The sequence below is a fragment of the Ictidomys tridecemlineatus genome, chromosome 12 (assembly GCF_052094955.1).
Source record: "Ictidomys tridecemlineatus isolate mIctTri1 chromosome 12, mIctTri1.hap1, whole genome shotgun sequence".
In the NCBI taxonomy this organism is placed as follows: Eukaryota; Metazoa; Chordata; class Mammalia; order Rodentia; family Sciuridae; genus Ictidomys; species Ictidomys tridecemlineatus.
Genome location: NC_135488.1, coordinates 21,130,287 through 21,151,724, shown reverse-complemented (window position 1 = coordinate 21,151,724; position 21,438 = coordinate 21,130,287). Strand labels below are relative to the sequence as shown.

Sequence of the window (21,438 nt, the reverse complement as noted above, 5' to 3'; positions counted from 1 at the left end):
ACGTTGGACACTGGTACTATGCTTCCACTGAAAGTGATTCATTAGTTATGAATATTGTTCTTTTTCTGCTCTCAGTACTATTGAAATGTGGGAATTTGTGATAGGCTTAGAATCATATTTTTCAACACACTTATCATAGACCCATTTGATAACAATAGAAACACATATCTAAGAAGAAGAAAGAAGAGAAAGAAGACAATTTATCAATCCTAAAGAGGTAACAGAATAAACTCTGGGAATAAAATAGTAGTCATCTTATAAATTTGTTTCAAAAAATATTTTAGATAATAATATATTACTACATTAGAAAAGAGTGATGTAAATGCAATTTCAATTATTAGTGTTGTGACTGATTTTTTAAAGAGAATATCAAAAGCTCTATGCAGTGGTGCATGCCTGTAATTCTGGAGTCTTCTGAGGCTGTGGGTGAAAGATCACTAGTTCAAAGGCAGCCATCCTCAGCAACTTAGAGAGGCTCTAAGAAATTCCCCAAAACCCTTTAACAATAGTGGGATTGTTGATGAAAATTCATCTACATTTATTAAATGCTGAATTCAGAAATTAGTAGGTTCTCAAATATATATAAGTGAGACAGGAGTACTATATTAGGTGTAAATAGGAACAAAGAGGAGATTTGACACAGCTTTTAATTGACCCAGATGCCCACTTTAGTTTGTGATTGGAATTATGCTCATGAGCTAGATCCTTAAGCTGTTTAAAATAATGTGTTTTTATCAAGTATTTATAAAACAAGATTAAGATTTAATATAAATCAGGCTTGGCAAAGGGGAAATTGTTCAAATAATAAGTATATACATAAACACATAAACCAATATTAGATAAGTTAACATTCAGGATATTTATGTCATTATATAATCACTAGGAATGTAAAAATAATGACAAGAAAAAGTGAGTAAATAAAAAAAAAAAACAAATAAATAATTGAATGAATTAATAAATAACTAAAAAGTACAAAGATGTAATGTGACTGAAATTGTAAAAGAGAGCTTGTAGCCTTGAAAAAGTTTGAAGGTACTTTGATATGGTATTCTACTACTTACTGAGGAATACCTTATGAACTGTCAATTCTACTTCTAGATGGGAAGAGTTAAAAACAGAACCAATTCACCTGGCTCTCTCACTTGAGAATAGTGCAACAGTTACCTTTTTCTTTCTCCCCAAATTTTATTTCTGCTTCCAAGAACACTACCCCTGTAACCTCATAATGCTATTGTAGACTTGTTGCATATAAACCCTTCTGCTGCTCAAGTTTTTTTTTTTTAATTGATCTATTTCTCCCTACCCTCATATATTCCACAATTTTAATGAGTTTATTTTCAGTTGTAGTTGGACACAATATCTTTATTTTATTTATTTATTTTTATGTGGTGCTGATGATCAAACACAGGGCCTCTTATGTGCTAGGTAAAAAATCTAGAGCTGAGCCAAAAACCCAGCCCCTCCACCAATACTTAAAAAAAAAATAATGTCACGTACATACTTAGCATCCAGCAGTCTTTCATTCTCCTCCATCCATTTCCTGCTTTGTGCATGAATAATTTTGAGATTTTTTTCATTCAGACATCAATAGTCCAGAGTGCTCAGAATTGGGGGTAAATTTTACAGAATATTAGAGTTCAATTACACAACATTAAAACTTTATATAGTGGAATGCACCTAAAGCTGAGGATAAAAAGAAAATCTACAGACTTCACTAGTTAAAATAAAATATCTAAAATTCATGAAAATGAATAATTTTGAAAAGACAATTTCATAAAAAGGAGAGTAAAGGGCAGAAGATACTAAGCAAAAGCAAAATTTTCACACCACAAAAAATGTACATCTGTATAGAGTGACATGTGTGGGTGCTTCCAAAAGAAAAATTAAATTGAAAGAGATATGATTAATTTGAGATGTAGCAATAAAATATTAATTGTATATAAATGTACCTGTACAAAATATGCCTCATTTAATAATAGGTATACATTGCAAGAAATGAACTCTAAAATTTTAACTTTTATTTTAATTTATCTTATTTATTTTTTATGTCAAAGAGAATACTGACATCTAGAATTTTGTATTGCCAAATGTTCAGGCTACATATTATATTTACTTGAAGTACATCACTGAACAAGATGGATTTTATCACACATTGTTGTACAATATGAACTTATAGAAATTATTAAATACCTTATAATAAAATGAATAAATAGATGTGTGTAAATAACACAGAACCTTTATTAAGAAAAAGAAAATGAAACAAAACAAAACAAACAACAAAAAACTTGAAATTTCGAGAAAGTTTGCAGTGCATTGCAGAAATAGAAATATGAAATTCTTTCCAAAAAATCATTGGGACAAGAAATTATTTTTGAGAAAACCATTATATGCTTTTTTAAACCAGAAGAAACTCATTTTCAGAAGTATTATATTCTTCAATATAAAAATAAAATATATCTGTGGATGGTATTACACAAATAATCTCAATGACTTCGGAGGTGGAAGCTGAAGAATCAAAAGTTCAAAGAAAGCCTCATCAACACAGGAAGGCCATGACCACCAAGAGGAAGTTTCTGTCTCAAAATAAAATATTGAATGGCCTGGGTATGTGGCTGTGGCTTAAGGGTATACAACCCCTAGATTCAATAATCCATATATATCTGTCAAAAGTTACTATAACAAGGAATTTATGCCAGGTGTGGTGGCACATGCCTGTGCCGCAGTCTGGGCTGGGCACAAAATCACAAGCCACCACACACCTTGTAGATTCAAACAGTAATTCTTTATTCCCGAACTCACACCGGCCTCTACACACGTTTTCGGGAAATCCAAGTTCTGCTGCCACCCAATTCACCTACTCCAAGAGGCTTTTTTCAAATACTTTTTGAATCTCCAGAGAACTCAATGGGAACTCAAGCAGCAGGAATGACCTATTCCAAGCAGCAATAATCTTCAAAATCCAACTTCCCTAAAACTCACATTGTCTTAAACCAGGAACGCCCTAAACTTATCTTAAACCGGGAACACCTTAAACCCAAGGAGAGGGTTACTTCCTTGAACTGCAGGATCCACCCTAAATCTGGATCCACCCTCGTCCTTGACCAGGGTCACCTTTCTCAAACACACATGCGATGTCAACAGCGAAATTCCAAGGCAAGTCCATTTAACATGGGGTACGCTGGCAAGGAAATTTCGATGTGTCATTCCTACTTGGCAATGGCCCTCAGCATGCCTGCAATCCCAACACTCTAAAGACTGAGGCAGGAGGATTGTGAGTTCAATTTCAGCCACAACAAAAAGAGTCACTAAAAAGCTCAGTGAGACTCTGTCATTATATAATATTTAAAATAATCCTAGGAATGATTCATTTGTCAGTTGCCCCTGCATTCAATCCCCAGCATGAATAAAAGGGATTTATATTGAAAATGTCATAGTACTTGCCTATAATGCCATCTATTTGGAAGACTAAGGCAGAAAGGTTAAAATTTCAAGGTTAGCTTGGCCACTTGCCAACAACCTGTCTCTATATAAATAGATTTTAATTTTTTGAGTTCTTTGTATACTCTGGATATTAGGGCTCTATCTGAAGTGTGAGGAGTAAAAAGTTGTTCCCATGATGTAGGCTCCCTATTTACCTCTTTTATTGTTTCTCTTGCTGAGAAAAAAAACAAATAAATAAACAATAAGATAACAAATAACCCAATCAACAAATGGGCCAAGGAACTGAACATACACTTTTCAGAGGAGAACATACAATCAATCTACAAGTACATAAAAAAATGCTCACCATCTCTAGCAGTCAGAGAAATGCAAATCAAAACCACCCTAAGATACCATCTCACTCCAGTAAGATTGGCAGCCATTAGGAAGTCCAACAACAACAAGTGCTGGCGAGGATGTGGGGAAAAGGGTACTCTTCTACATTGCTGGTGGGACTGCAAATTGGTGCGGCCAATTTGGAAAGCAGTATGGAGATTCCTGGAAAAGCTGGGAATGGAACCACCATTTGACCCAGCTATTGCCCTTCTCAGACTATTCCCTGAAGACCTTAAAAGAGCGTACTACAGGGATACTGCCACATCCATGTTCATAGCAGCACAATTCACAATAGCTAGACTGTGGAACCAACCCAGATGACCTTCAATAGATGAATGGATTAAAAAATGTGGCATTTATACACAATGGAGCATTACACAGCACTAAAAAATGACAAAATCATGGAATTTTCAGGAAAATGGATGGCATTAGAGCAGATTATGCTAAGTGAAGCAAGCCAATCCCTAAAAACAAATGCCAAATGTCTTCTTTAATATAATGAGAGCAACTAAGAACAGAGCAGGGAGGAAGAGCAGGAGGAAAAGATTACCATTAAACAGGGACATGAGATGAGAGGGAAAGGGAGAGAAAAGGGAAATTGCATGGAAATGGAAGGAGACACTCATGGTTATACAAAATTACATATAAGAGATTGTGAGGGGAATGGAAAAAAATAAGGAGAGAAATAAATTACAGTAGATGGGGTAGAGAGAGAAGATGTGAGGGGAGAGGAGGGGGGGATAGTAGAGGATTGGAAAGGTAGCAGAATACAACAGTTACTAATATGGTATTATATAAAAATGTGGATGTGTAACCTATGTGATTCTGCAATCTGTATTTGAGGTAAAAATGGGAGTTCATAACCCACTTGAATCTAATGTATGAAATATGATCTGTCAAGAGCTTTGTAATGTTTTGAACAACCAATAAAAAAAAGAAAATAAATAAAATAAAATAAAAATAAAAATAAAGAGATTTTAAAAAAATGTCTGGGGATGTTGATGAGTGTAATGGCAACTTTGGTTTAAATCTAAAGAACCACAAAACAGAGCAGTTATTTATTTTCAGAAAGTTACATAAATATGTTAAAAAATTATAAATTTGGCAACATTAAGAAATAAACTTTTTTTTGTTAAGTGGTACAAAGATGGGCTGGAGTTCTGCATCAGTGGCAGATCATTCACCTGGCACATGTGAGGCCCTTGGTTCCATCCTCAGCACCACATGAAAATAAATAAATAAGGGTACTTATGGTAGGAGAAATGTTCAAAAATTAAAACCTCTTAACATCTTAACAAATTATAAAAATGCAAACTAACATCTGATGCCAAAAAAATTACACAGTATTAATGAGGGCAAAAAACAAATTCTCTTGAATTAGAGAAAGAATATAAATTGCTATTATTTCTTGTGTAAAGTGTTTATTTCATACACATGATACTCCTCAAACAGTAGCAAAGCCTATATAAAATATTGTGTTTCTGATCTTGATAATATGTAGTTATATGATAGCATAAGGCTACAAATATGTTCATCCATGCTGTTGAAACCAAAAAAATAGGTGCAAAGATGAAGTACATTCAAAATGAAATAAATACTATACTTTGAAAAAACTGCTTTTTTGGGATCAGACACATTTTTACTTTCATAGAAGTAGCTCCTGTTTTTTCCACAGAAATTTTTAACTTGGCTTCTCCAGAAAACTTCAACTTGGCTGATTTTTGGACTGTCACAAAAAGAGTCTCTACAAAAGAGTTCAAAGTAGATAAATTTCCAATTTCAATGTTGCCCTGTTTTAATTGACCAATACCTGGGAGGAAATCAGCACTCCAGGCACTGTACACCCACTTACTAGTTTCTCACAAACGTATTCAGTAGAGTAGTTTGTTTAAAAAAAAAAAAAAAAAAAAAAAAACATGTAAACAAGGCCTCTTGGCCTGGAGCTGGGGCTTCACACAGCTGTTTACATTTCTAAGATAAGAGAAGTTACCAATTGGGCTCCCTAGTAATAGCAGGCAGGAGGAGGAAAGAAAGAAGAATCTCTCCCCTTCTCAGGTGCAATCCTTAAAGAGTTAACTTGCTGAGAAAAGTGAAAGAAAAAAAAAACTGCTTCTATGTGAACTTCTGCAGACTGTTAGCTTCTGACCACTCCACTTATATGCTGGGTATGAAACTTTGAAGCTACCGAAACTTGGGGTTCAGGGGTTTGATTGATTATACCAAAAGCTATGCCCTCTGAACCTGGCTGCAGCCAAAGAAAACTGTTTCCTGTTATGTTCCATGACTTGTATCATTTGTCCCCACAATATAATTTTATTCAGTTTAATTGACAGAACAAAATATTGCATAAGTATTATATAAAGGTGATATCTGTGTAACACATTATATAGGGAGAGGCTTTCAAGGAAAATATGTGCAATTTATCACAAAACAAAAATTTACAGAGGACATAAAATGCTCCATTGTATACACCATGTGTGTAAATAAAACTCATAATTACAAAGAAAACCATTTATCTCAGTTTAATGTATAATATTTTCCCATTAAAATTTTACTATGCATAAATTGTTTTTTTTGAAATTTATGTAGAAAAAAATATGTAAAATAGCCAAAAACCTTCTATTTTTAAGACCAAATAATGTTGCTGTTGTTTTGTGACATTAATGTGTACTATGAAACTGTATGGCAATAATACAAATAAATGAATCATAAATTATCCAAATCTGAATCCACAAATATGTCATTTTTTTGGCATTGTTAAGAGCAATAGGAAGGCCTAAATAAAAACTATCAATGTGAAAAATAATATTAGACATGAATGGTAAAATTATCCAATATGAATTTGGAATTTGGGACTAGTAGCACAATTTACAAGTAGAGTGTGTGTGTGTGTGTGCAGAATGTGCAAGGTACTTGGTTCCAAACTTAGAAACAATAAAAAACATATGTTAATGGGGGATGATGTTAAAAATAAGGCAGAATATAAAAATTCTAGAGTTTTCCTCCATCTAAAAATATAATTAATAAAAAGCTACTCATGTTCTGAGTGTCTCTTTCACAAAGTTATAAATGAATAGAGAGACTGAAATACATTCAGCAATTTAAAAAATATTTACCTTCAATCAGAATGAAAATCTGGGGTACACTGAGTATTAGCCCAGTCTTGAGCAAATTACCACATTTGAGAACAAATCCCCAATGGCCAATATCACCCAGAGTAAACAGAAGTGGGAAATAGTTAAACAGAAGTGTCTAAGCCACAGAATGTATGGTGATTTCTAGAGGCAATGAAAGCCTCTGCAGTGTTTTATCAGCTGGGATCAAGGCCAAATATCAAAGTTGTTGTTTATCTCAAGAAAACATTTGCCAACATATTTTCCCAATTGCTGTGGCTGTCAGATGATATTCTCCCTAGATTTTATTGTGGATATAATAGGAGGAAATACAATGAACCCCCTGGTACACTGAGTAAAATTCTAGCAGTTCATGAGCCCAGCCCCAACCCTGCTAACTCCAGTAATAAAGTCAGAACTACCAATTGATTCTAGGAGGAGTTTGCTTGTATACTAAATTTCTCCACTTAAACATCTTTTGTTCAAGTTACTGCTGAGGGCCATTACCAAGTAGGAATGACGCATCGAAATTTCCTTGCCAAGCGTACCCCATGCTGCTTAGAGAACATTCGATGGGACATTGCATGCATGCTGTAATAAGATGATCTTGCTCAAGGACCAAGGCAGATCCAGGTTTAGAGCTGATCAGGTTTGAGGAAGTAACTGGCTCCTTGAGTTTAAGGCGTTGCCAGTTTAAGATAATGGGTTTTAGGGAAGTTGGAGATTGAAGATTATTGCTGAGATTAGGGTGTTCCTGTTGCTTGTTCCTGTTGAGTTCTCCTGAGATTAAAATAGGATTTGGAGAGAGCCTCATGGAGTAGGTGAATTGTGCAGGATACTGCAGAACGTGATTGCCCCTGGACCTGTGTGGAGGCAGTGTGAGAGCTGGAATAAAGAACTGCTGTTTGAACCTACAAAGCTGTGAGTGCCTCGTGATTCTGGTGCCAAGCTGAGACATTGGCCTTTGGCAAGTTACTATGTCCTGAACTTCTAAGCTCTGGAAGCAAAAGAGACTGAGAATGTGCAAATCTACACAGATTGAAAACCAATAAATTACATTGTATTTCTCTCACCTTTATGGACTATGATAACCAATATTAGAAATCAGAAAACACAAATCTGTTTATTCAAATAAATCTTTACAGAACACTCCTACACTGGCTAATTCACATAAACTTGCCTCAGGAATTTAATGTAAGAATTCAATCAATATTCTGTGCCCTCTGCAAGGCTCTTAAAATGTCTTTAGGTAAAATCTGAGAGCCAGGTGTGTTGGCAGAGGCCTGTAATCCAGAGGTTTATAATTGTGATTTGAAAGACACTCTCAGCATCTTAGCGAGCCTCTAAGTAACTTAGTTAGACATTGTCTCAAAATAAAACATAAAAAGGACTGGGGATGTGGCTCTGTGGTTTGTACTCCTGGGTTTATCTCCCAGTGCAAAACCAACTAAGGTGAACAATTTCTGAAAGATTACAATTATGCCAGTGTACATATACATGTAAAAATATTAGTGAAAATTAATAAAAATATTTTTTGAAAAAAGTGTTAAGCTTCTTCAAAAGCTCAAGATAAAAATCACATATAATCCACTAATAATAATTTTGGGTAGCAAAGCAAGGCTGCATATGCCTATACTCCAGTGGCTCAGGAGTATAACAAGGGAGCATCTCAAGTTTAAGACCAGTCTCAGCAATTTGGCAAGGTTGTAACCAAATGAGTGAGATGCTGTCTCAAAAAAGGGAAACAGGTTGGTGTATAGCACAGTGACAAAGTGCCTATGGGTTAATCTATAGTGACTCAAATAATAATAATAATAATAATAATAATAATAATAATAATAATAATAAAATTTGGCTAAAAAATGCCATATAATCCAGTAATAATATTTCTGGGAATATATCTAAATGAATTGGAAAATTTTTCTCAAAAAAATAACTGCAATTCCATTTTTATTGTAGCTTTATTCACAGAATCTAATAAAAAAAATAAAATGCCAGCCAGGCATGGTGGGAAATGCCTTTAATCCCAGGGGTTTGGGAGTTTGAGGCAGAGGATGGAGAGTTCAAAGCAGCCTCAGAAATGGTAAGGCACTAAGCAACTCTTTTCAAAGAAAATGTAAAATAGGGCTAGAGAAGAGGTTTAATCTCTGAGTTTAATTCCTGGTATGCACCCCCCCCAAAAAAAACATCCTTTTAGATGAAAGGAACATCAAAAGATTTTTTCCAACTTCACAGCACTGAACTACTCCCCTTAGATGCTACACACTTATAGTTCAAACTGATCTCTAGAAGACAAGACTCAGATAATGATATTTTCTAAATAGGCTAAGAGACATTGATATCTGTTGACACCTTATGTCAAACTGTTCTAAAACTAAGGTCTTGGCAAATATGGGAGGTCGGAAAGAGAACACAACATAGAGTTAAATTCTTTAAAAGGGAATCTTAACTCACACACTGTGATATCTGAAACCACAGTTGGAGATAAAATTAGATTCTTTGCTTTACTGATTTCTGGGTTATTAATTCAATACAAACATATATTGAAAAAGTATTAAGGCTACTGGTTAATGTCTATGTAAAAGAGGTTATTAAAAATGTATCAGGTTAGGACTGGGGTTTCAGCTCAGTAACAGAGAGCTTGCCTAGCATGTTGAGTCACTGGGTTCGATCCTCAAATCCACATATCAATAAGTAAAATAAAAGTACATTGATAACTATTTTTTTTAAATGTACCAGGTTCCTCACATGGCTTTTGATGTTCAGATTCACTATGTACTCTAGCCCTTGTGATTAAACTTCCTTATAGTTTAAATCAAGTCCAGTCCCATCTTTATCTTCCTCCACACTAGGACAAAGATGTTAGCTGGAAATGTTTGGAATGCTTCTACAAGTCATTTTAATAAAATGGTCTTACATATATGGAGGGAAAAACATCAATTAAGGTCCCATTACATTTTTAAAAAGTCTTTAATTGGGACTGTGAGGATGGATTTAGCACTGAGCTTAAACAACTCCATTTTAAAAACTCCAGTTTGAAACATGCAGTCACTCCAGGCACACCCAAAGAGTCCTACAGTATGGCCTAAAAAAAAAAAAAAAAAGTTACTTCCCCTTAACCTGATAAACAGAGTGAAATATCTGGTAGGCTATACTTGCCTAATAAGAGAGAAAGACAAGAAAATCAGAGTGGAGACCACAAGACCAGAAGTTTCTGACCCCAGGGTAAAGGATGTCATGGAGAAATCCCATGATAGCTAATAAGAATTGAAAGAGAGGTTAAAAGCCCCCAAATTTAGTATAAATAATAGAGCTAATGAACAGGGATTTAGCCAGCAGAAACTAGGATGCACTCAAGCTAAAGATCCTGATGAGGACCTGATATCCCATAACTTGTCATTGTTCTTCTGATCCTCTGCATGATTTTCTCATCTTTCAAACTCTACCACTTCATCTGAATTTTGGTGAAAGCCACAACTTCTGCAAAGGTTCTCTCCTTAACATGCTGTCCAATCCAAGCAAGAAGAAGCCTGCCTTGGTTCTGGATCTGGTCACCATGGTCTGAGTGAGTGTGCATCTGCCGGACTAAAAGCCTAAGGTTTAAAAATTTTGTTCTGACATTTAATCTTAGTACACAGTCTGTCACTAGCCTGTCATGATTAAGTGAATTCTGCAGTGTTTAGAATTAATCTAGGTTTGTTAGTAGTAAATTAATCAACCTATTTTTTGTTGTTGTTGTTGTTGCTGTGAATGGATTATGGCTACTGCAGGGCCAAGCATTCAGGATTGTTATTTTCTTGAGTAAGAACCTATAGAGTATAAATACATTGAACAATTTGAGTAAAGAAAGCATTGAAAGGGGTAGAAGAATTTGAATATTTTTTATTTCTCTCCTTGACTGCATATGTTTCAATTTTGCCCCTGGCGACTGGGACACATTGAGTATATTATTTTATTAAGAAAAATATCATCATTTTTAATGTCATCTAATTTTTCCCTGCTTTCTTCTTATGTGAAAGTCTCACAAGGACAAAGCAAAATCTTTTAAAATTGCCATGCAGATCTTGGAGAAAAAAAATATAAATAAAGCATCCCTTTAAAACAAAACATGGGAAAAAATAATTATGTTGATACTGAAGTTTTGAGATGAAACTAAATTTCCCATTTAACCAATTTTCTCTGGGATCTTGTCTCACAAGTTTTGAAGAATAAAATCTATGGACACTCAGTGAAGGTAATAGTAAAAAAAAATAGGACTTATTTTAGCAAGAAGCAATACAACTCCGAAAATGTGGGAGAGGGCATGATAGCAGAAGAACCCATTTTTTGTGTGTCAGGTTCGAAGTTTAAATATGGTTTTTGGCAAAGCATTGGATAAAATCTATTTAAAATGAGTATTTAAAAAGGCATTTTTATTACCAACTAGGCTGAAATTTGTCCTTTTGATATCCCATCCTCCTTCCAGTGACTTCCAATTGGGTTCACCCCAAGGACAAAAAATTTGGTTGAAGGTATACCCACAAGTGAATCTCAAGTGTTCTTTTAATTTGAATAGGCCTTAATGGTGCTCATTAACATATCTATCCATTAACCTTCAGGTGTGGTTAAATAAGATGTCCTTTATACAGCTGCCTTATCATTTTACCATCTATTTTATTTTTTCTCAATCAAGTTGAGCAAGAAACCCGCCTTTGAGAATGTAAAGAGAGCTGGAAATTTGGGATTTAATCTCAGACCTATAATTGCTAAACTATCAGATAGCCATTCAGGATTTGAGTTACTTCTTAGTCTACATTTCAAAAGCTCAGAAGTTCAAAACCAGCTTGAGCAAGTTAGTGAGGTTCTAATGAACTCAGAGAGACCTTGTCTCTACATAAATATATAGAAAAAAGTTGAGAATGTGGGTCAGTAGATAAACACCCCTTAGAATAATTCCTGGTATAAAATAAATAAACATATATACAACAAAAATAAACACTTAAAAGGAACAAGAAAAGGGGTCTCTAAAAAAGCCAGAGCTTCTCTCACACAGTAACACAACTAATGAAGTTGGGGTCCTCTTCTGATGATTATCTCAGTCTTCACCACATATTCTGGGGACATGCTGAGATAATGGCACACAGATGCCCACATAGGAATTCAGGAAGGCCCTGAAAATACCATACAATTATGGAACAAAAGACTTGAGGTCTCAAATACTGATCTAAGCTCCACTATACTAGTCAGAGAAAACTAAAGGCTAAGCTGCCAAAGAGAGACCTTCTACCCACCAGACTCTGGAGACAATTATGAGTTTCCAGCCACTATTGCAAATCCCACTGGCTTCAAACAGCCTCCCTACCCAGTCTCAAAATAAGAACACACACTTACCATTTCCTGGATTTCAGGATGCTTGGTGTTCCCCTTATATTTTTTTTAAGCTCCAGTGTAGCACAGAAACCTGGAAGCATAGAAATGAATTCAATGAATGGCAGATTCCAATAACAAAAAGAATAGCATACTGTGGAAGTCTGCTCCCTCATCACTGGCTGTGTCTTGATTGGGACAGTTCTCACCCAAGAGACAGGTTGGAAAGGGCTTCAGGAACTTCCTCCAAAATTGAGGCTGGTAGTTACACCACTGGTAACTGGTGACAAGTCTTATTTTTCCACATGTTGAAGTTTGAACATTAGAGAAGCATGTTGAGGCAAGCATACAAAGCAGGGTTTATTTACAAAAGAGTAACATAGACTTCTCCCACAAGGGAGAAGTGGGACATAGCTGGTATCAGGGTATTCCAAGAAGCAAAGTGTTCTGCCCTTTTTATATGTCCTAGGCTTCCTTTATTCTCCTGCCTTTGCCCCCTTATCTTTCTCCTTCCTGAGGACATGTCTAGACCCAAAAATGCTTGGTGGGATGGCCTAAAGTTGAGAAATAGGTGGGTTTAAGGGGGGAGGGCAGGATGGAGTACAAGAACATATTAACAATCTTATAGCTCTCTGTAGGGAGGGGAAATTCCTGGGACAGGTTACCTTGGCAACAGGTTGGAGCAGGGGCAGTTTCCTAACAATATTCCTCAGGGGATAGTCTCCAACTTTCCAGATTCACTCAAAATTGGCTTCCTAGATTTAACCTGATTTGATTTATGTATCTACACTGTCTGTTTAATTCAGTAGGCCTACTGTTTGAGTGATAGTAAATTTCATCCAGATCAGAATCAAATAAGGACACAAAGACAGGATTTTGTCTGCTCTGTTTTTGTTGATCAAACTCTGGAGATCTACCACATGCAGGGGTGCATGCCTATAATCCAAGTAACTGGAGAGGCTGAGGCAGGAGAACAGTGAGTTCAAAGCAAGCCTCAGCAATGGCAAGGCACTAAGAACCTCACTGAGATGATGTGTTTAAATAAAATAGAAATAGGGCTGTGAATGTCGTCTCAGTGGTCATGTGCCCCTGAGTTCAATTGTCAGTAGAAAAAAAAAATACTGGAGATCAGATCCATGGGTATTATTCACTACAATGTCCCAGGACCACAGATGAATAGATTGAAGGATTAATAGTAACACAGAGTCCTGGGGAAGAGTCTCTAATTCTCCTCTGATGGCTTTTCAAGTAACTGATATTACAATATTACAGGCATTCTCCACAGCTTTGGAATATTTTTATTTATTTTATTTTTTGTTTTTATTTTTTTTTGCTGTGAATTGCATTAAATGCCTCAGAATAAAATTATTTCATGGCAGAATTTCCTCCCAATATTTAGATCTAGCCCAGACAGAAATGCATTTATATAAAAATTAAGTATCACAATTACTTTAAAATTTTATTTAATATTTTTGTTCTCTGGCCTTATGAGAAAAGAGCTTGAGACTTCCACTCATAAGTCATTCCCTGAGGCAACATTGTCCTACTCCTCTACAAAAAATGGAGCAAAAATAAAATTTTAAAGTTTCTAGTTTAATAAAATAAACAAGAAGTGAACAGTGCCAGGTCTCTAGATCTCTCAGTATTCCAGAACCTAGAGTATAAGAAATTAAAAAATAAATTATTTGCAATTGTGCCTTGAGCACAATAATAGAATTATGATGTCTGTTTTTTCTTTGGTATGGCGTACTATGAGAATATTAGCACAAATCACAGGCATTATGTCTATATAGACTTTTTTCTATAATTTAATACAGCCCATCAACAGAGTCAACTTCAAATTTAAATGAAAAAAAAATTAATTATTATTGCCAGTGTCCAGCCCTAGAAGGAATCCAGGGATCCTGAAGTATGAATGTCATTGGGTACTGAAGGATATGTGGCCTCAGCAAAAGAAGAGATGACAGGATGACGGGTTGCAAGTTACAAGCAGCCTTCAGAAGGATCTGATGCCCATAGAGGGGACTTTATTTTTATACCTTTTTTACAGGTATTTACTCATTTAGTTAAAATAGCAACAAAGCCCAAAACTTTTTTCATTTACATAATTTTCAAGAGTTGCAATCTTTTCTGACATATATTAACTTCATAAGATATTGAACACATTTTTTAAAATATGTTCCTGTAACTTTTGCAAACCACGATAAAGCTTTTACATTTTCACTTCAATCACTAAGTACTAGACTATGCAACTTGACTACCTGTATCATGACCTATTATTAACTTTTAACTTTAAAGCATACCTATGATTATTGGTAAGCTTTTTTGCTTCTAAACTAAAGTCCTAATAATACACACTTAAAAGAGTGAAAGCCTATGACTTAAAAGCCTACTACTCTGAACTGACTTTAAAATATATCTATATAAAATTTTACATTATTCTGTTTTTCCAAACTAATTTTCTTTCTTCACATGACCTATTTAACTGCTTTTTGAAAGAGTTTCTTTGGTCCTTCATCAAATTATGAATTCTTATCTCCTTATAATTTTTAATTAAACAGCAGGCTCTGCACTTCAACTCATTTGCTATTACTATTAACTATGTGTTTCCTATTTTCATCATGAATTCCTGTGTAGGGCAAAGAAGGCTCTTTTAGTAAAAGGAATGTATGTTGGACAGGTTGTGGCTTTAGAATGAGGAGCTAAGTGTAAATTGTTAAGCTTTTCTCAGGAACCTTGATTTGCAATCTTTTTCCTGTGAATATCTTAAGAAATAATACTATTGTTTGTATTGTCAGAGATACTAAAATACATCTCAGGACATATCTTATTTGTATCCTTAATCTCATTCTGGGAATTTTCCTGCAATATCAGGCAACATGTATTGACTGTTGTATGCCCTATTATCTATCTCATGAGTATCATAAACAAAACACTAAACATTACCCATTGTGGTGCAGCCCTGCCACAGAATCCCCCACACTGTGACCCTGCCAGACAGGAGGTGCAAGAACATCTACACCACACTGTCTATAAGATATCAGGTATTTTCCACATAGAAACTAGCTGGTATCTTGTGATTGAATTGTGGCATCCAGTCAATAGTGAGTGGATTATTTATCTGTCATTGGATAACAAGTCATTCTAAAATGTATTCACTCACTGGACCCCTGAGCCAAATCTCAATCCCTATTTTGTATTTTATTTTGAGAAAGATTCTCACTGAGTTGCTTAACATCTCATCTTCGCTGAAGCTAAAATTGAACTCATTATCCTCCTGCTTCAGCCTTCCAAGATACTGGGATTACAGGAGTGCACCATTGCACTCAGCTCTGTTCACATATTTAATGCCAGCATTCCCTCTTTGCCTTATCAACTGTTTCTTTTTTTCTATTGTACATTTCAAATAAATGCAGTATTCTCCAAGAACTGGATGTCAGATTAAAGATTTTGGTTTCTCTTTGTGAGGATTTCACATGAGAGAAAAGCAGACAAGTGTAACTTGACAATTTTAAAACTAAGAACAATTTTTCTCTGCTCTTTGTCTTCCCAGGTACAGACACTTATCACAATATCTAATTTGAAATTCCTCCTTTAAGAATTTCTGGTGTGATGTGTCCTCATTCTAACCTCCTATATTGTCCGATTTGTGGGTTTCATAACTGCTTAACAAAAGGTTTGAACAGCCACCATGTCTAAATTCTTTTGGAGGGCCTAGTGAATATCATTCCCTGCATCTTTTCCCTCTAGAGAGCAGTATAAACTATGAAGTGAAGGCACTCCAGAGAGTCTCTGATAGCCCTTCAGCTGGCAAGGATCTTTTAGTGATACAGGGCTGGGACACTCAGAAAAACTGAGATGGAATGAAGACCACCCCCTTCAAATGCAGACTTTTTTTTTTTAATCAAGGTATAAGTTTCCAAAGTTATCAGAGTGGCAGGCAATGAGTTTATTAGAAGTGATGTGAAGGACGAATAGGGTGACACTCTGACAGAAGAAAGTGTGTTCTCTCTAAAAAGATAATAGCATGTCTCTCTTGAACTTCAGTTTTTTTGAAGATCTAAAAAAAGATCAAAAAGAATCTTGACCAGGTACACTTCTTGACTTTGAACTGACAGTAGGATAACATAAAACTCTCAAGTATCCTCTGCCATGACAACTTTAGGTTAATTAGGCTCATGTTCACCATTTCTAATTGAATTTATAAGCACTAATTTCAGGAAACCCCTTTGAAATAAAAAAAATTTATTTACATTCCAGTCCTCAGAAGGTCATGTTCTTCTCCTGTAGATCCTCAGCACCACATAAAAATAAGTAAATAAATTAAAGGTATTGTGTCCATCTAAAACAAAACTAACACCAGAATACTGGGCACACAGGTGCCTATAATCCCAGCTGCACAGGAGACAGAGACAGTAGAATGATAAGTTCAAGGCAAACTCCAGCAATTGAGACCCTGCCCCAAAATAAAAAAACTGGGGATGTAGTTCAGTGGCAGAGCATCCCTGAGTTCAATCCCTACCACTGCAAAAAAGCACAAGAAAGTAACAAAAAAAAAATAACACTTAGGATTTGCTCTCAGAAATTATTTCACAGATTTTAACAAAGTAAGGTACCCCAAACATTAGTTTTTGCTAGTTCCCCCTTTTTTTTTAATCTTTATTTATTTATTTTTATGTGGTGCTAAGGATCAAACCTCGTGCCTCATATGTGAGGGAAACACTCTACCAATGAGCTACAGCAAACTCTCTGTGCCTCGATATCGTTATGTCTCAGGGAGGAAATAATTTAAATCACAATCTTCAAAGAAGCATATTTTATGTATAAAAATTTTTAAATACGGTAAAAGAAATAATTAAATCACATGCAGAGAGTAAATGAGAAAAATAAGTAATGAAGAAAGATCAAAAAGATCAATAAATAAACAACAGAAAAAAGTAGAGAAAATAGAGAAAAATAAACTAATTAAATGCTGGTTCTTGGGCTGGGGTATAACTCAGTAGTTCGGTGTGTACTTACCATGTTTTAAGGCCCTGGCTTGATCCCAAGCACACACACACACAATAAATAAAAAATAAAAAATAAATAAATAAAACACTGGTTCTTTGAGAAGACAGAAAAAAAGTGGAAACCTCCAGTTGGGCTAAATGAGGGAAAAAAGAGAAAATATACATATTACTAATATTAGGAAAGAAAAGATGATATCACCATAGTTTGTAGAGATATGAAAAGCACATATGCCAATAAATCCATCAACCTAAATAAAAACAACAAATTTCTAGAAAGATACCATCAAACTCGCCTACAATGAAAACTTCAATTGAGTAGTCACAGGTTTATATTTAAGAGAATTTGTATTTAAAAAAAAAAAACAAACAAGGGAGAGAATTAAAAAACAGCAGATGGGATAGAGAGGGAAAATGAGAGGGAAGGGGAGGGGGGATAGTAGGGGATAGGAAAGTTAGCAGAATACAACAGTCATTAATATGGTATTATGTAAAAATGTAGATGTGTAACAGATGTGATTCTGCAACTTGTATTTGGGGTAAAAAATGGGAGTTCATAACCCACTTGAATCAAATGTATAGAAGATGATATGTCATGAGCTTTGTAATGTTTTAAACAACCAATAAAAAAAAAGTAAAAAAAAAAAAAAAAGATTTTTTAGCATGAAAATCTTCCCTTAAATTTTTTTTCAGATCCAGATAGCTTCACTGGAAAATTCCAACAAACATGTAGGAAAAAAAAAAATTACCAATTCTATAAAAAAACTGAAAAGGAGGAAATACTTCCTAACTTATTCTGAGGCCAGCATTAACCTGCTATCAAAGCTAGACAATGACATTACAAGAGGTTGTGATACCTCTCATGAACACAGGTGCAAAATCCTATACAAAATTGTGGGGAGAGTGGGGGGTTGTAAAAAGGAATAGAACCCAGGGCTTCACACATGCTAAGATAATGCTCTAATGTGGCTAGACTAATGTCACATTCTCAGTCCTTTTTATTTTGATACAGGGTCTCACTTAGTTACCCATCATAGCCTTGAACTTGTGAACCTCCTGCCTCAGAGTAGCTGGGGTTATAAGTGTATGCCACCACATCCAGTACCCAAGCAAAATTTAAATGAATTAAATACAATAATATATAAAATGAATAATACCTCATGACTAAATGAGATTCATGCTAATATTTCAAAGCTGGTTTGCCATTCAAAACATTTTGCACATCATTATATTAGCAAACAAATAATAAGAATCCAATACCCATTCTTAGTTCAAAAACAACAACAATAAAAACCTTAGGAATACAACAGTCTCATTCTGATAAAAAGAATCCACAAAATAAACCTATATTTAACAACACACATAATTTTAAAAAGATTGAATGTTTTTCTTTTAATATAAGGAACAAGATAAGGATGACCACTCCCATCATTTCTATCCAACAATATACCAGAGATTCTGCTTACTTTAATAAGGCAAGAAAAAAAAACTGACAGTCAAGTGAGAAAGGAAGAATTCAAGCTATATTTTTAAATGATGAGCTCATCTATATAGGAAAATCCAATGAAATATACCCCCAAAAAATCTACTGCTAGAAGGTGAGTTTGGCAAAGCTGCATGATACAAGAGCTAGATACGGAACTGAATTGTTCTGTTGATAATGAAAAATTGTATATTGAATTTTTTAAACATACTATAATAATACCAAAAATGTCAAATATTTAAGACAAATTTGAAAGAGATATGCAAGACTTCTACTTTAAAAGATTGCTGAGAGAAATTAAAGAAATTATAAACAAATGGGAAGAAATAACATGTTCATTTGTTGGAAGACTCAATGATGTTAAGAAGTCAATTCTCTCCAAGTTGATTCATAGATCCAATATCTCAGAATCCCAGCAGGCTGTTTTGTATAAACAGGTAAGCTGATTATAAACTTCCAATGCATATGCAAAAAATCCAGAACAGTCCAAAAAACTTTGCAAAAAAAAAATCATAAGACAAACACTATTACAAAGGTAAAGTAATTCAGACAATGTGGTACTGATATAAAGATAAACAAGTAGATCATGGTACAAAATAGAGGCTAAAATAGATCCATGTACACAGAAAACTTCTTTTGGCAATGGTACAAAGGCAATTCAGCAAAGAGACAATGTTCATTTTTAACAAATGTTGCTGGAAAACTAAAAACCCATATACAATAACTGATGAATTTTTACCTCCGCCTTGCACCACATACAGAAATTAACTCAAAATGGGTCATATTCCTAAGTGTAAAACCTAAATCAATAAATCTACTCAAGGAAATAGGAGCTAACTTCTGTGACTTGGGGTTAGGCAAAGAGTTCTTAGATATGATACCAAAAGTGCATTAAAGAACAATTACTAAATTGAGTTTCATCAAAATTAAGAACATCTGTTCTTTGAAAGACACTGCTAGGGGAATGTAAAACATGTCAGCCTGGGACAAAATATCATAAATCTGATAAAGAATTTGTATCCAGAATATAAAAAAAACTTTTAAAACTTAATAAATAAGAAAACCAAATACCCCAATAAATAATAGCATACAAGATTTGATACTATACCAAAAAATGGCAAATAAGCACATAAAAATATGTTCAACATCATCATCATCCAAAAGGAAAATACAAATTAATATCACAATGAGGGGCTGGGGTTGTGACTCAGTGGCACAGCACTTGCCTTGCACATATGAGGCAATCGGTTCAATCTTCAGGACTGCATAAAAATAAATTTAAAAAATTAAGGTATTGTGTACATCTGCAACTAAAAAAATATTTTAAAAATCACAATGAGGTAATACTATGTATCTATTAGAGGAATAAAATTTAAAAAGACTACCACAGTAAGTATTTAAGATAAAGACTTGGGGCAACGGATTCTTCATTCACTGCTGGTAGGAATGTAAAAGGAAACGACAACTTGGAAAACAGTTTTGCAGTTTTAAAAATTAAAAATACCCTACCACATAGTCTACTTATATCACTTCTGGGTATTTTCCAAAAAGAAAAGCGAGCATAAATCCATACAAAGATCTGTAATATAGTTGTTCAGATATATTTAGTTCTAAGAGCCAAAAGCTGAAAACACCCAAATGGCTGTCAATGTTGAACAGATATATCCATACAATGGAATACTTTGAGCACTCAAAGGAATAAACAACTGGTATGATCAGAAACAGAGACAAATTTCAAAATAACTACAATGAGTAAAAGAGCCAAAAAAAAAAAAAGAGTACATGTGATATAAATTCATTTACATAAAACACTAGAATAAGTAAACTAACCTATAGTGACAGCAGATCAGTAGGTTGGTGGTTGCTTGGAGAAAGGGACAGAGGACCATGAGGAGAGAAAAACATAGAAATTTGGGGTGGTGATAAATCTTTTCATTCTCCTTATTGTTATGATGGTTTCTTGGGTGTGAATATGTGTCAAAAATGATTAAATCATAGACTTTAAACATGAAGGTTATTGGATGTCAATTATACCTCAATAAAACTGTCTTTAAAAAGAGCTACCTGAATTATATAATATCAATTTTACATTGTCCCTTTTCCGTTAGCATACCGAAAATTTTCACTGTAGCAAACTTACTCATGTAACTGCTTCAAATACACCTTTTTTTTGACATTTACTCTATATAAACACGACTGTAAAAGTAAATTACTGGATTATGGATGTGGCTCAAGTGGTAATGTGCTCACCTAGCATGGGTGCGGTGCTGGCTTTGATCCTCAGGACCATAATAAAAATGAAATAAAGATGTTGTATTCACCAAAACCTAAAAAACAAAAATTAAAAAATTCTCTCTCTCTCTTCTCTTCTCTTCTCCTCTTCTTCTTCTTCTCTCTCTCTCTCTCTCTCTCTCTCTCTCTCTCTCTCTCTCTCTCTCAATAAACCTAAATTACTATTGAATAGAAAAGTTAACAAATTGATCTCCCTGGATTGCACAGTTGTCTGTTTACTGGCTTCAAATGAACTCTGAATGTTTAGCTAAACTATCAGTACTGAAGGCTCAGTCACTGAATACTGAAAACACTGTGTTTGAAAGCAGCCCTAAAGCAATTCATTAATTCAAATAAATGTTTACTGCACATGTGCTCTCTGTATGTTATGGTTAAAAGGGCT

At 34.6% G+C, this 21,438-nt stretch overlaps 1 protein-coding gene across 1 annotated transcript in view; it reads right to left on the bottom strand.

Annotated features, from left to right (window-relative positions):
- Positions 1-13,539, bottom strand: part of LOC144369105 (uncharacterized) — a 56,987-nt gene extending 43,448 nt beyond the window's left edge. The window contains exon 1 of the mRNA XM_078028171.1: positions 12,300-13,539. Within this exon, the coding sequence (XP_077884297.1) occupies positions 12,300-12,302 (3 nt within the window). The 5' untranslated portion in view covers positions 12,303-13,539. The remainder of the gene's footprint in view (positions 1-12,299) is intronic.
- Positions 13,540-21,438: the final 7,899 nt, after the last annotated feature.